Source organism: Martes martes, assembly GCF_963455335.1.
Source record: "Martes martes genome assembly, chromosome: 4".
NCBI lineage: Eukaryota > Metazoa > Chordata > Mammalia > Carnivora > Mustelidae > Martes > Martes martes.
Genome location: NC_137891.1, coordinates 98,321,866 through 98,337,792, shown reverse-complemented (window position 1 = coordinate 98,337,792; position 15,927 = coordinate 98,321,866). Strand labels below are relative to the sequence as shown.

Sequence of the window (15,927 nt, the reverse complement as noted above, 5' to 3'; positions counted from 1 at the left end):
AGAGAGGAAGCAGGCTTCCCACTGAGCTAGGAGCCCGATGTGGGGCTCGATCCCAGGACCCTGGGCTCATGACCTGAGCCAAAGGCAGACGCTTAAAGAATGAGCCACCCAGGTGCCCCAGAGGACTTGCTTCTGTAGCCCTGTTCCTGGCACCAGCCTGGAGGTCTGGACCTGCTTCCTGGGAATCAGAAGTTTATAAGCAGGCCTCCTAACCCTCCAGGGGTAACTGCATTGGCTAGAGAAACCGAGTGGCTCCCTTCTGCCCTGCTAGTCTAAGCCCTTTCTGGCAGGACCCTCGGACGAGAAAGGCTGGGCTGCAGGCTCTGGGACTCTATCTTGGCCTCTGGGGGCACTGGCCCACCCTACCCCTGGGTCTTTCCATCCCATCGTGTTTGCAGCATGTCTGGAGGTGGGAGGCCGGCATGTGGCTCTGAATATAGAGTCAGAGAGAGAAAGAAAGCACGTCCTCAGGAGAACCAGCCTCCCTGCTCCCAGAAATGTGCTGCGACCATCTGTATGACCCCAGCCCCAGGATCCCTTCTCAGGAGGGAGCTGTTCCAGTTAGCAGGCAGCATGGTGGGATACATTGTGGCATCAAAGAGACCTAGATTTAAATCCCTCTCTACTGCTTCCTGGCTGTGTGCCCACGAACCACTCTGAACCAGTTTCCTCATGTGACAAAATGAGGGGAATAATGTTTACTTTGGGTGGCTGATGGGAAGTGCAAATTGTCTCACCCATCTGTGGAGAGAGGTTTTGCTGTAAAGAATTGTGATCATGTGGCTTCCAGAAGGCAGAATGTGGGCATGTGGACTCTTTTGTCAAAACCACCCCAAGGATGCTCAGGAGCCTGGAGAAAGAATTTTTGCAAGGACTCAGTGTCTATGGGAGTTTGCATCACCTCAGATCAGAGTGCTGTCACATTTCTGGCACCTAAGCTTATGTGATTCTGTAAAAGAAATGTCACACCAGTCAGTGGGATCACTCAGTGGGAGCACTCTGCTCTCCAGACCACCATCCTGGAACTGGAACCCAGCATAGGGCTCCAGCATGATCCCACATGTGTGAATCTGGGAGTGCCTCGGGACATCTGGTCAACCCCCATGCTTGGGCCTGAGGGATGGGTAGGGAGTTGGAAAGGGGCCGGAAGGAGAGCAATTAGAAAGGAACTTAGAAAACTGTGAGGAAGGCACTCCAAAGCCCAGAACCCTGAGGCTCAGGCCTGGGACAGGAGTCTTGCTTGCACAGGTCTTAGGGCAGTGATGTCTTCTGTAAAGCCCAGGGTCTCTGTGACTCAGTGCAAAGTGAGAGCTTGAGGCTACACATAAGAAGAAGATTGGGGTTTTTAGAGCAGGAAGGGGCCTTAAAGATGACTGAGTCCAGATTCCTAGGGCCTGTACTCAGGACAACAAGAACAGAGAGAAGCAGCTTTCTCTCACACAGGTACCTCTGTTAGGCTGTCATGAAGGGGAGGCTGTGTGATGGGATCTGTGGCTGTGGCTCTGTGTCTTACATGGTTGTATGGAGCTGGGTGTGTTCCAGGATTGCGTGCTGTGGATTGTGTGGTTTGGCCTGTGTGGCTTGGAGCTGGGCAGTAACCTGCGGCCCAGAGGTCCAGAGTTCCGATGCTGACTCACCTTTGAGGTTTGGGTATTGGGCCTGAGGAAGGTGCAGGCCTCCTTCCTTGAAGGGATGAATGGGGGTGGAGTGTTAGGGGACAGAGTGAAAGCTTCCTTCTCTGATTTTTGGGAAATTCCAACTCCACCCCCTCATCCTGGGAGTGTAGTGGGCTGAGAAGGACCCACTTCCGAGAGGGCAGTTTCTCAGGTGAGCCTGCCACAACCAGGATCTTTGGGTGGGCCTGGAATCTGGGCACATGTCTTAGGGCCCTGCTGCTCCCCACTAAGCTGCCCCAACAGACGACTAGTCAATTCCTCATGACTCAGTGGCATCTGAACCTGGAGGCAGATGGACAGGTCTATTTTCCTGAAGCTGTGCTCCGAGGTCCTGGTGCACACCCATCCCACACTCAGGCTCACCAGCCTGTGCCTAAACTCACAGAGATAGGCCAGGTGAAAAGCACGTGGGAGTGTTTCTGCAGGCCCGCTGCCCAAGGAAGCGACTGAGGAGCGAGGGGCCAGGCGGGCACTATCTTCCCAGCATGCGTGGAGATGCTAGAATCCCTGGAAAAGAGTGTTCCTGCCCAGAGATTTGCTGCCTGGATCCTCTGAAAGACAGAGCTCTCACGTCCCTCTCCCTCTGATTCCAAAGCATCCACAAGCAGAAAGACCCCAGACTAGTAGGTAGGTGTGGTTTACAGCATCGAGCATGTCACCGTTTCTTCGCTGTCCTTGGGTTTGTTCATCTACAACGTGAGAATAACAACCAAATCTGTCCTACCAGTTATTTTGAGATGCAGTGAGATACTGTTGGTGAAAGTGCTTTGGAAAATTTATGCAACGTGACACAAGTGTAAGATATTATTATTAAACAACCCGGAGCTCTTACTCATTGCTCACAGCATTCCCCGGCCTTTTAATATGCCTCCTCTTGGGAAGACCAAAACCAGTGCTTCTTCATCTTTATTGTGGAAATGAATCACTTGGGATCTTGTTAAAGTGAGAATTTGGATTCAGTAGGTCTGTGGTGGGCTCAGATTCTGCATTTCCTTGCTCCCACATGATGTCAATACAGCTGATCTTGGGTACCATAGGTGAGCAGCAAGGACCAGAAGTACCCCTCCGAGGAAAGGAGAATTAAATCTTCCGATGGTTGGTTGAGAGAAAACAGCTTAGAAAATGCAGCAGAAGTATGGGGTTATTCAAACAGCTTGCAATCCAAGATGGCCTGCTATTCTCAAAGGATAAACTCCCTTTTTCAGAAAAACAGAGAGCAAGAGGCAGAGAGGGGAGGGGGAACGAGAAGCCGTGGGCATGGGGACAGAGGCAGAGAGAGAAGGGGAGAGACAGAGAGACACACAGAGAGAAACAGAGAGAGACAAAGAAAAATAGACAGGGAGACTCGGGGGCAAGGACCCCTGGACAGGTCACTTCTTGGACCTCTCTGTGGAGCAGCCACCATTGGTCTTACTAAGAGAGTCTGTGCTGCCCATTTTTGAGCCCACACTGTTGAGGATTTTGTCAATTTCACTTGGGATGTTTTGCTTCTCTTCATTCTCAGTCTCCCGATGGTAGAAGTAATTAAAGTTGGAGACGATGACAGGCACAGGGAGGGCAACGGTGAGGACCCCCGCAATGGCGCACAGAGTGCCCACAATCTTCCCCCCGGGGGTGATTGGGCACATGTCACCATAGCCCACAGTTGTCATGGTGACTACTGCCCACCAGAAGCCATCAGGAATGCTAGAGAAATGGGACTCAGGCTCATCCACCTCGGCAAAGTAGACTGCGCTGGAGAAGAGGATGACCCCAATGAAGAGGAAGAAGATGAGCAGCCCCAGCTCCCGCATGGAAGCCTTCAGCGTCTGGCCCAGGATCTGCAGCCCCTTGGAGTGCCGGGAGAGCTTGAAGATCCGGAAGACCCGCACCAGCCGGATGATCCTCAGGATGGCCAGGGACATGTTCTGTTGGGTGCTGGGCTCTGTCTCCTGGACCAGCTCCGTGATGAGGGTTGCAAAGTAGGGGATGATGGAGATGATATCGATGATGTTCATGATGTTCCTGAAGAAGTCGGTCTTGCTGGGGCAGACCACAAGCCGGAGCACCAGTTCCAAGGTGAACCAAACGATGCAGGTGGACTCCACCATGAAGAAAGGGTCAGTGAACATGGTGTGGGAGAGGACTGACTTGCTTGTGTTGACGCCGGGATCTCTCATTACCTTCAGCTCCCTCTCCTCCCGGAACTCTGGTAGTGTTTCCAGGCAGAAGATGGTGATGGAGATGACCACAACCAGCACGGAGACCACGGCCACGCCCCGGGCGGCGCTGGAGCTCTCGGGGTACTCGAAAAGGAGCCAGAACTGCCGGTGGAAGTCATTGGTGGGGAGCAGCGTTTCAGGGTCTTTGATGAAGCCTTCATCCTCCCGGAACTGGTCCATGGCCTCGCTACCCAGCTCATAGAAGGAGATTTCATCAGCAAAGACGTTGATGGGGACGTTGGCGGGGCGCCGGATCTTCCCACCTGATTGGTAATAATACAGGATTCCATCAAAACTCGGCCGGTTCCGGTCAAAGAAATACTCGTTTCTCATGGAGTCGAAGAACTGCATCCTTTTCTCCCGGTCTCCCAGGAGGGTCTCAGGGAACTGATTGAGGGTTCTGAGCTGGGTCTCAAACCTCAGCCCAGCAATGTTGATGATCACCCGCTGGTTTCCTTCATTCAGGACTGCTGGCTCAGGCCCTGGGGAATCGACATCGTCTCTTGAGAGCTTGGAGAAGGCCGTCTCATGGTTGGTGCCGTCACCAATGAGGATCCTCCAGTTGGAGAAGGGGCTGCTCCCAGGATGGCCTTTTGGGCTGGTTGGGTCAAAGTCTGTGGCATAGCGTGGCTCTTCGTGCATTTCATCTGAGTTATCGAAATTGACCAGAGCCACCTCCATTTCCTTCCAGCCACACACATCCATCCTAGGGGGTCAGGAAAGCAGCATGAAGACCCTCAGTCTTCCTGGCCTGCCGTGACCTGTGGAGATGAGGAAGGTCATCACACAGGAGCCAGGACGGGTTACAGTGGGCTCTGGGTCATTGAGGTAAGATACACCAGTGGGTTAAAAAATGACTTACTTTTAGTGTGGGAAGGAACCTCATGGTTGCCTGGGCACCATTCTTCCCTCGAAAGCCACCTGCACCCCTGAGCTCATGTACAGGAATCACTAGAGCAGGTTGCAAAGAAGGAGCCTGGCTGGGCGGGGAACTCTGCCTCTGGCCAAGACGGTGTCGGTGTCAATCCACAACAGGCAGGTTGGCAGCCCAGGGAGGCCATAATGAAAGAGGACATCAACATTTCTTAATAACAAAGCAGGCAATTTGGGACGCCTGGGTGGTCCAGTTGATTTCAGTTTAGGTCACAATCCCCAGGGTCCTGGGATCAAGTCCCGCATTGCCCAGTGGGGAACCCGCTTCTCCCTCTGCCTGCAGCTCCCCCCACTTATGCTCTCACTCTCTCTGACAATAAATAAATAAATAAATAAATAAATAAATAAATAAATGCATCTTAAAAAAAAAGAAGCAGGTAATTTTGTATTCGGCTGAAGTCCTCCAGTTCTTCCCACACTTTTCCATGCCTCCTCAGCCAGCTTCTTTCTCTCACGCTACAAACACTTCTCATTACCTCCACCATCCCTCTTGGGCCAAGTGCTGGGGCCGGGGGATGCAGGAACCCAGGCGATTCTGCTGGAGGGAGAACAAGAGAGCCCTCTGAGCCTGGGCCCTCCTCTGTCACTAACTCCCAGGGTTGTTTGGAGGTGACATTAACGAGACAGCATATGTAAGATGCTCTATCTGGGGGAAGGGTCAATAAATCACAACTATTGTTTTTGCAGAATTCTTCACCTAATAGGGACTTTAGAAGCCAACAGCCATTGGCATTTTTTTGGCATACATCTAAGATGTTTACAGGGAATGATTTGATTTTTATTGCTTTATTTATAATTTTTATTTTATTTTATTTATTTATTCGATAGACAGAGAGACAGTGAGAGAGGGAACACAAGCAGGGGGAAGGGCAGAGGGAGAGAGAGAAGCAGGCTCCTGCTGAGTGTGGAGCCTAATGTGGGGCTCAATCCCAGGACCCTGAGATCATGACCTGAGCCGAAATCAAGAGTCAGACGCTTAACCGACTGAGCCATCCAGATGCCCCAAGAATGATTTCATTTTTCAAAGTCATGTTAGGCAGGTGGGAAATAGGTAAGCGTGTGTGAACTGGGGGCAGGGTTAAGGAGAGCACACCCAGTGGGCTTGGATATCCACAGACACAGACTAAGATTCCTACCTCAAGGCCACTCAAGCTTCAGTTTCAACCTAAGAAGGCTGAGGCCAGGAAGGCTGGGAGTGTGGGTGGGAGACAGGGGCAAAATCTGCTGGTCATGACCTTGGAGTTACACGTACAACGATACCTTGCAGCGTGCAGTGTTGTAATCTTTTCTAAGTGATTCCACATTTGCGTGTCTCACTGAATGACAATAATCGTGTGAGGCTGGAGAATGTTATTTCCGTTTTACAGATAGGGAGACTGAGTCACAGGGACCAAGTGGCCTTTCCAAGACCATACCAGTGGTACCGAGCCCTGAGCTGCGCCTGCTTCCTGGCCCAGGGCCTTTCCTGCTTGACCGTGGGACCCATGAGTGGAAGCTGAGGCCTTGTGAGGAGCTGTGGGCCAGCACCATGGAAGTGGGGGCCCTCGGAGCCCCATCAGTCCCATGCGCTCTTTCCTCACTCAGTTGAGGAGTGGAGTTCAGGTCTGGCTGGTCGGGCCTGGTTGAGCCCTTGCCTCTTGGCCTTTGCAAGCCACCTGGTTTCACTACGATGCTCCTTCCTTGGCTGTGGAGCAGGTGGGGGCAGGGGGAGAGTGGGGAGAATGTGCCCATCACTGAGCATGTCAGATGCTGGACCTCAGTGACGGGTGCTGGCCTCTGGGGAGCAGCAGGGTGGTTGAAGGCAGGATGGAGCAGTGGTTAGGACCTGTGAGCTGGGAACCAGTCGATGTGAGCTGGGGTCCTGGCTTTGCACACAGGAAGCCCTGGAGAAATACTACCTCTTCCTTCACAGTGAGCCATGTGATGAATTAGGGGCTTGACCTCAGCTGCCTGGTAGATGTGGGGTCCGACTCCAGCTCTGTACCCATCTTGTGATATCAGAGTTGTATTTTTCCCCTTGGGGTTCTGGCCCTGGGGGTGCTCCTGCTTATCTCCTCCTTGATGTGATTTCCATTCCACTTTCTCCAGGCTGAGAGGAAGGGGTGCCATCCAGGGCCTCTGGGGCAAGGGCCTGGGAACTACTTCTGCATGACTACAGTGGCCCCTTATTAGGAGCCTTCTCTGGAGCTAAAGGCAGGAGTCATGTGGGGACGAGGGAGAGCTTCCTTGGCCAAATAACTAACTTCCTGTCTTGGAAGCCAGGCCATTCCCTTTCTACCTCCTCCTGATCTCCTCTTTACTATGTCCATCCCCAGCTCCTAGTGGTAGGCAGGAGGGTGGCCAAAGAGGGTCAGGTGGTGTGGGAAGTGGGGGGACAATGCCAAGTTCGAACAACGTATTCTGTGATCTTTAGAAGCACACTCCCTGGGCCCCATTTCAATGTTGATAATTATAGACATAGGGAAAAGAGGACTGGTCTTGGGGACAAGAGTCCTGGCTTGAAGCTCTGCCCCAACACTTAGGAGTTGTTTATTTTTGAGCAAATGCCTGGATTTCATGAATCTCCATTTTCTGATTTGTAAAATGGGAAACATAATGGTAATTCCCACCTCAAGGATTATACTGAGTAAATAAGATGATAACAGAGCACTTTGTAAATTGTAAATTACTACAAAAATGTAAGTGACTACTCTCCCCGCTACTCCCCCCTCCCCCCACCCCAGCATTATGCATGTTTTTGTGGCCTCCTACTTCCCCAGGAGGAATTCTCAGCTCACTGTCCTGATCAGCTCTTCCCCGGCCCTGCCTCCATGTCTTTCTCTCTGTTTGGCTTCCTCCTGGTACACCTCCCCTTCTGTCTGTCTCTCCTACTTCTCCCTGCTCATCTGGTGACTGCTCAGGTCCTGCCCGGTCAGAGGAGCCTGCTCTGGCCAGTCCAGCTTGGAGAGCCTCCCACCTCCCCTGAGCCCCTGGCCTTCCTGCCTGGACCACTCACGTTTGCACTCAGCTTGGAATGCTACCTTCTGCGGGATCAGCCTTAGCTCTTAAACTTTCACAGTACAGGAGAGTATCTTATAGCTTCTCCTGTTCTAGATGCTCCCGGAGGACAGAACTCACCTCTCATGATCTGCGCCTGCATCACCCCGCTGTCCAGCTCAAAGTGGCAGATAGCAGGGCGGCTAATGAGCATCAGGGTGGTGTAGGAGGTGGTGGGGCAGTGCCAGGTTCAAACAGAATTTTCTATGGATGTGCAGTGAGTATTTGTTAAGCAGGCGAATGAATGAATGAACGAACGAACGAATGAAATGTAATCTCATGAGGGCAGGGACTGCACCTGCCTGTGCACCGCTATGATTCCAACACCTAGCTCCAGGGCTTAGCCCACCCAAGCGCCCAATTACTCTCTGGTGAATGAATGAGGGAGCGATGAGTGGAGGAAGTGTTACCGACAGCATCTTAGGCTCAGAGCCAGGACACCTGCAATGTCTCTGCTGCTCTGTGATTGCTGACTACTTGCGTTTCCTCATCAAGGCTCCATTTTTTCCCCATCAGTAATAGGAAAACACGCTGAGTCAAAGAAGCCCGAGAAAAAAGGGTACATATAGAATAATTCCATTTATACAAGATTCTAGAAGCTTCTTGCTAACCTAGAGTGTCAGATAGCAGATAGGCAGTTGCCAGGGGCTGGAGGCGGGGAGGGGAAAGGAGGGATGGCCAAGGGGCCAAGGAAACTCAGGGCTGAAGCTGATGTTTATCTTTGCTGTGATGTTGGTGTCATGGGTGTACACGTCTGTCTAAACCCATCAAGCTGCGCAGTTTTAATCTAGTGTGGATCCATTCATCTCAATATGTATGTTTAAAAAAAAAAAGCAAACAAACAAACAAACAAACAAAAAACCCACAAAAAATTCCAAACCAAAAAACTCAGGAAATGAAAATGCACGGTCTGCCGGTGATTATTCAAGGTTTTGGTAAGGACCAAAGGAGATAGAGCGATGCTTTGTAAAAGTGCAAGGATTGCCTGGAAGGAGGGGCTTCCTCTTCCATAGCGCTGACCTCCCACCCTCCCCGCACCCCCTCACCCCTGCCCCAACATGTGCTTCCTCCCTATAGGCCACTCTGCCCAACTCCTGCCACCTGCATGCCTCACTTCTGCTTTCACCTGACCATGAAGTTCTCCCTAAGGAGGCCAGGTGGTGGTACCCTTGCCCTCTGGAGAAGTCCCCAGACAAGGCTTTGGCTTTCCGTTATTTGATCCACAAGCTTTGTCATCTTTGGGTCCCTCGGCATCTTTGGGCATGAGGGCTGCCTGGCCTAGCGCATCTTACACCTTCCTGTCTTCCGACCTTTGCTCGGTCCCCTTCCCCCAAAGCCAGTCAGGGCCAGGTCTGATCATACAGTGCCACACCTCCCGCCCACCCCAAAGCCTTCCTTGGTCCCCGGGTGTAGACCACAGTGACCCCAGCTGCCTCCCGGTGCTCCTCACACCTGTTTGTACCTGGTCTGCAGATGTGGTTTGTGGTGCTGATGGGCCCCTCCCTGACCAGACTGGAACCCTCCCATAGGGAGGGCCCCAAGTGGTCTCTGTGCTGTGCCTCTACCAGAGTAGATGTCCCAAAGATGTCTGTGGGGGAGCCGGGCTGTGGGCCGGGCTCTTCAAGGTCACAGAAGAGCAGTCAGTGTCCTAAGCTTCCCTCCACCCATGGCCTTTCCCCATCAGTTCCCCTGGGTCGCTTAGCAACCTCTACACCTCCTACACATTCAGGTGAGGCCGCGGCCTTTCTGAGTCAGAGAACGGCTGAAAGAAATCGTCACATGAAGACATCTGTGTGTACCACGACGCAGGGCCCAGGGAGTCCTGGGGCAGGGAAGGCAGAGCTGCGCAGAGGCGGGCTCCGATGTCACAGGGGTGGCAGCAAGTGTGGGGATGCGGGGGCAGGTAGTGGGCCCGGCACAAGGGCTCCCACAGTCAGCTGCCCAGTGCAGGAGGGGACAGGGAGGAAGGTGGGGTGGAGGACACCAACCTCAGCTCTATTCTTGGCTGGTCAGAAGAGGGCGCTGTTGCCCCGCTGGAAGCAGGCCCTAGTCCCTCTGTGTAAGTCTCCGCGTGCCCCCTCCTTCCAGCTCTGGCGCTGCCTCCCTTCCCCTCTTCACCAACCAGGCCTGGGTCTCACTGATTCTCCCTCCAGGCTGGCTCTCTCCTCACCCTCTTCCTGGGCTCTGCCCTGCCCCCAGTCTGCGCCCCATGACGTTGGCTTACCCTCAACCACGGGCCCAGCCTCAGTCAGGGCCCCGAGAAGTTTGGTTCTGTTCCTCTCCGCCTCATCAGTGGTAAGGATGTTGTTGCCCTACCCTTTAAGAGTCTCAGTTTCTCCATCTGGGGAATAGCAAGATGGGGTCTCAGGAAGGACATGGTGGCTCAGCTGCCACCCAAGCCCTCCTGTCCCTGTGGGGAGGTACCCCAGGACCCAGCCCTCCCAGCCTTCCTGAGTAGAAGGCAGGGAGTTGACATGGCTGCCTTGGAGGCTTTGTCGGGTTGAGCTTGAAGCCAGGAGCAGAGTCCTGTCAGGACCCCTGAACTTGGGGAGAGCAAAGGCAGTCAGCAGGCTGGGGCTTGGGGTCCACAGGAGTCAGCCGCCCAGTGAGCCTCAGGCAGGCTCTCCATCCTAGTGAAGAGCTTGGGCTCTGGGATAGACGGGAGAGCTCTCAATCCTAGTGCAGACACTTCCTGTCTGTGTAACTGGGACAAGTAGCCTTATTAGTACCTGACTCATAAGTTCATGAGGTGAGGTGAGGAAGTGCCGCCATATTGAAAGCATGCTGCTTGTATTAGGTGCTTGGCGGATGCTGGTGGCTACTATCACTGGGGTCAGGAAAGGCGTGGATGGCCCTTTTTCCTTTACCTCTTCTGGTGCTGGTACAACCTGTATGTCATAATTCTGCTGGGGCTGCAACTAGGCTCTTTCAGAGGCTGAGCCTGCTGGGCCAAGCATGCCGGTCAGGGAGGGGAAGGCCTGGGGACAGACAGAGGCTGCACATGACTCTTTGGGCCTGAACTCAGCCCCTTCACCTGTGGTGGAGCTGCGTCCTTCTGTCCACTCCAGTCACCCGTCTTGGCCAGGCGTTTCCACATAGGATTTCAGCCTCATCATGGCCCCTTAGGCAGGGAGGGATTTTTTTAACAAATGGGGGACCCAAGTTCTAGAAAGGTGTGTGACTGGCCAAAAGTCCTCTGGCCACTAAGTTATGAAGCTGTGACTCAAACCTAAGTTTTCTAGGTCCAAAACCAACATGCATCCCTCTCTCCAATAGCCTCATGCTAGCACACATGCTAGGAACACACACACACACACGGATACACACAGGACCACACATGCACAGCTACACATAGCCATCACAGACACACACTTGCTACACATAAATTTACCCCAGCACCCAAACACACAGATAGACTCGGACTCCTGCGCAGAGATGCACGTGCACATGGGCGGGCCCCTGTGCCCAAACTTGCAGCCCCAGAAACCACCTACATGCACAGATGTTTCTGTTCCACGTGTGCCCCCGAAACCCCCTTTCCCTTCTAGTCTGTGTGCCTCTGGGAATGGGAGGAGGTTCTGTTACATGGAGCAATAGAAGGAAGAAAAGGAGGGCTGGAGGGGGCTCGGGAAGCCGGTCACATGGCGCTCTTCCTTGTGAGAGCGGGTTGGGTGCAGCGTGGGCAGACAGTCTCTCTCCCTGCGGGGATCGCTCAAAGTCAGAGCTGTCTTCCTAAAGAGGCAGAATGATACGGGCAGGAGCTCTTTCATTGAAAACCTGTGCAGCAGCAATGTAAAAAAAAAAAAAGATCACAGGATAATTCATTCCAGCAGGAATATAAGGGTTTCCCATTTAACTGCTATGAACCATGGAGACTGGAAGAGCCCCCCCCGCCCGCCCTGACATGGGGAATAAGTTTGCTCTGGAGCTCAGCTGGGAGGCAAGACTCCAGGACCTCTCGATTTTCTGCACTGTCGAGGCCCCACGTTGCCTTCCTGTTGGCCCTGGAGAGAAGGATGCATCTGTCTCTGATGGTAACAGGTGCACTTTCCAGGTACCAGGAAGAGATGGCATAGAAGTCACGGGCCTGGGAGCCTTCCTGAAGGCTCTGCCCGTGCATAGTGCTGCTGGGGGGCTGGTTTTGCCAGTGCCCACACCTTCTGGGATGCTGCTTCTGTTGGAGTTTGCCACTGAAATACCCTTTGGGCTTTGGGAAGTGGAAAGCACATTTGGGCTGGCTCTGTCCAGAGTTTTGGGTGTTGGCGGGTCCTCAGGGAGATAAGCAGCGAGGAAGGAAGACTGCAGAGAGCCAAGACCAAGGCCAGATGCTGTCCACACACTCACATCCTGCCCTGTCCTCAGATAGGTCCCTGTCCCACCCCTCCCCCTACTGTTTGTCACAGGGGCTTGGAAGGAGAACCACAGAGCATCCCTCTAGGCCAGCTCAACTGCAGGGTGTGAGTGGGCGGGGGGCGAAAAGTGTAACATGCTGGTAAAACTTCTCCTGCTCACCTCTGAAGGTGGGCTTTGTTTTTAGACCTTCCCAGGCATAGAAAATGGGGTGGTTTCAGATTGTAAAATAGGGAACATTTCTATTTATCTCTCTACTACCAGCCTTGCCTTCAGCCACCGATCACCACGAGGCCAGGTTGTTAACAGAAGGAGCAGGGATATGGGTTCAGAAGACCTGGTTCAAGTCTGCCTTTACATCTCATCAGCTGTGTACCTTTCTTTCTTCCTTCCTTCCTTCCTTTCTTTCTTTCTTTCTTTCTTTTTTTTAAAGATTTTATTTATTCATTTGATAGACAGAGATCACAAGTAGGCAGAGAGGCAGGCAGAGAGAGAGGAAGGGAAGGAGGCTCCCCACTGAGCAGAGAGCCTGATGCGACGCGGGGCTCCATCCCAGGACCCCTAGATCATGACCTGAGCTGAAGGTAGAGGCTTAACCCACTGAGCCACCCAGGTGCCGCTCAGCTGTGTACCTTTAAGAGAGTCATTTTAGCTTCCTAAATTTTCCTTCCATTATCTTTGAAGTGAATATTGGACCCTCTGCCCCACCTGCTCACCCCTAGGCCCTCCATGGCGGGGGCTTGTGTTGAATGAATGTACATGAAGCACGGGGGAGATAACTAGGCATCAGAACGCTTGGGAGGACACAAGGGATGGAGACTCCCACGCCTGGGCCAGAGCTATGAACCTGATGGACATCCTTTAGGAAGACCTCTCCCCCCAGATCTTGTGTGGCACCTCACTTTTGTACAGTTCCGCCCCTCCTGAAGTATGTTTTCATTTGACCCTCACAACAGACCTAGGAGATGGGCAGAACTCTATCATGGTCTCCCTTTTACAGATGGGGAAACAGACCTAGAGAGGTAAGGGTAGCACGTGGCAGTGCCAGGACTCAAGCCTCCTTGGTCTGGTTCTAGGTCTAACACTCACACCATGCTGCTGGGCGGCTTCACTCAAGACGGGGGACACGCCCCCTAAGCTTCCTGAATTTTCTCAGTTGCATGCCACAAGTCATCACTGATGGGTCCACCTGAACCTGAACCTGCCTTGTCCCCGCACCCTCACCTTATCCTCCCGGGAGGCAGTGGGGCACCGTGGTTATAAGCCTGGCGGGCCTGGATTTGTGTCTGACCAACTAGCCATTAAACTAGTCATTTCCTCTCCGGGCCTTGGTTTCTTCATCTGTAAAATGGGGAGGCTACCTATATCCTAGGGCTTTCAACATGGTTAAGGGAGTGAGTGGTTGTCGGGTACGTAGAGCAGCACCGGACACCTGGTGGGTGCCACATAGAGGGTGGCTATGCAGTACTTAGGAGCCTGGGCCCAACTGGCCTGGGATTAGCTGCCTTGCCATGGCGTGGTTTTGAGAGCATAACTGGTGCCTTCCTTGGGGTCCCTGTGTTTGACCTCACACTGTCTTCTCCTTCCCCGTGTGTGTGCCCCAGTCTAGTTCCCTGTTCAGGTAGAGGTGTCCTTCTCTCCACCCTTCACACCTCATTAGTTTCCAAATCCTGTGAAATTGTGTTGAATGAATGTGCGCAGTCATGGGGTCCCACCCTCCTTCTCCCGTGTGCGCCTCCCTCCTCCCCTGATGCCAGCCCGCTTGGGCATCATCTCTTGCTTGGATGGCTGCTTCCCCTGCCCTTCCTGTCTACCCCCTCACCCCACATGGTTACCAGGTGCTCCTCCTCACAGCCAGATGGGTCTAGTCACCCCTGTATCAGGGTTCCAGGGGATCCCTTCACACCCACCTCTAAAACTCCCCGCTCTGCCCTGGGGGCATGCCTCCCGCTTGTGCCTCTTTTTCTCCCATGCTGTGGTGGGACCCCAGCCTCATCTAGTCTCTGTAGCCAATTCAGGGGTCTGGGGACACATGTAGAATCCTTCAGGGACCAGGAAGGGAGAAGTAGTGTGGCCCCATTCCATCTGACAGCCAGCTGCTTCACTTTTTCCCTTGCCTTCCTTTCCCCGCCCAGGCCACCTGGAGCTGCAAAGCCGGGGAGCAGGTCCTGTGGCTGAGTATTGACTCTGAACAACAAAATGCCAAACGCCAACCTCTCCTTTTTGCCAATACCCCCAATCTTGTGTTATTTTCTTGGGATCACCCCCCCCCCCCAAAGAACCACCCCCAGCCACCTTCTAGGATGTATTAAGCTGTGTGACCTTGGACATGTTGCTTAGCCTCTCTGTGCCTCAATTCCCTGATTTGTAAAGCAGGGATAATAATAACTAACAGAGAGATTTGGAGGGAAGAAGTCATGTCCTTGTATCACTCCAGGACCTAGTATGTTGACTTGCACATAGAAGAAACTCTGTAAATATTTGTTGAATAATTCATTGATTGGTCCACAATGGTACAAGCTAACAAAACAAGGTACTTATGACGGAATGGCAGCATCTGCCTCTGTGGGCCGGGGTGGGCCGTGGAAGCTGCCTTCGTGCCTGACAAAATATCACAGAGGCCATTGTTTATGCTCCTGGCCAAAGTAGGGAATTGAGCAGTGGAGCTCTGAGGCCTCCTTATACCTCAAGGCGGCTCTGGAATTTCTGGAGCAGAAATAGGGACATAGTGGGTGGAAATCTGCGGACAGCTAGGCCTTCTTCTGTACATATCGACAGAAGGCCTAAGCTTAAATGGGGGATTGAAATTGGTGTTCTTGGAAGGCTCTGAGCAAATTGAGCTAGGGATGCGGACCGTAAGACCAAGTCTCCCTAAGAGCATGTGGGAAACAAGCCAGCCTGGGGAGCTCACGCTGGTTGTCATGAGTGCAATTGAATTTCCCCAGAATGCTTCTGGAATTCTAGGAGAAAGACGCTTGGGCCCCTTTGATATGGCCGTTAAGATCTAGTTGCAGAGATTGAAGTGTGGGCAAGAGGGGGAAACAGGGCCACGAACTCACCAGCAGGAGCCACGGAGAAAGTGCTTCTTGGTCGGCTGGGGGGAGCCTCGTGCCCTCCGGCTAGGTCAGCTCTCCATGGCTGAGGTGGTCTCAGGGCAGACAGGAGGAGGACTGGCAGGAAGGAGCCTGCCCGATTGATGCCCGGGATGCAGAAATCCTATCCTTCTGTGAAACAGGATCGCCCTTGCTGTGTCTGTGCCTGGGGGAAGCTTAAGAGACAGGATCCAGCCAGGGTTGGTGGGCAGGGGGACGGTACAGGGCGCCAGCAGCATTCCGGGGAAAGTGAACTTGGAAAGGGTGACCTTCCATCTCCACGGCCGACGGGGCACAGATCAGATACTGACCCGGGGGCAGAATTGGTTGTTGGCATGGGACGTTTCTGAAAAGCCTCTGATAACACATAGGCACAGAGGGGCAACTGTGGGCTTATATCTCTCCATTGGTACCCCCAGCTTGCAGGATACTTTGCCCATAAATGAATCATCAATTCAGGCATGGTTTTGCTGGGCTCTTTGGTGACCCCTGGCATTGAAGTTCCTAGGACAGGTTCTTTTGGGATGTTTCCCCTTTCCATGGACCTATGAGAAGGGCAAGGGTAGGGGAACAGCTGGGGGTTTGCTTCAATCCCATTGGATCTGGCGGCTACAAGAACCTTGACCCTACTAACTGGGG

The 15,927-nt window shown here is 53.1% G+C and overlaps 1 protein-coding gene across 1 annotated transcript; it reads right to left on the bottom strand.

The window, feature by feature from the left end:
* Positions 1–3,046: 3,046 nt before the first annotated feature.
* On the bottom strand, positions 3,047–4,582 carry KCNA10 (potassium voltage-gated channel subfamily A member 10; the record flags this gene model as incomplete). The annotated part of the gene is made up of 1 exon (XM_080802272.1): positions 3,047–4,582. The coding sequence occupies one exon, from the start codon at positions 4,580–4,582 to the stop codon at positions 3,047–3,049; it is 1,536 nt and encodes a 511-aa protein (XP_080658398.1).
* Between the last annotated feature and the right edge of the window lie 11,345 nt (positions 4,583–15,927).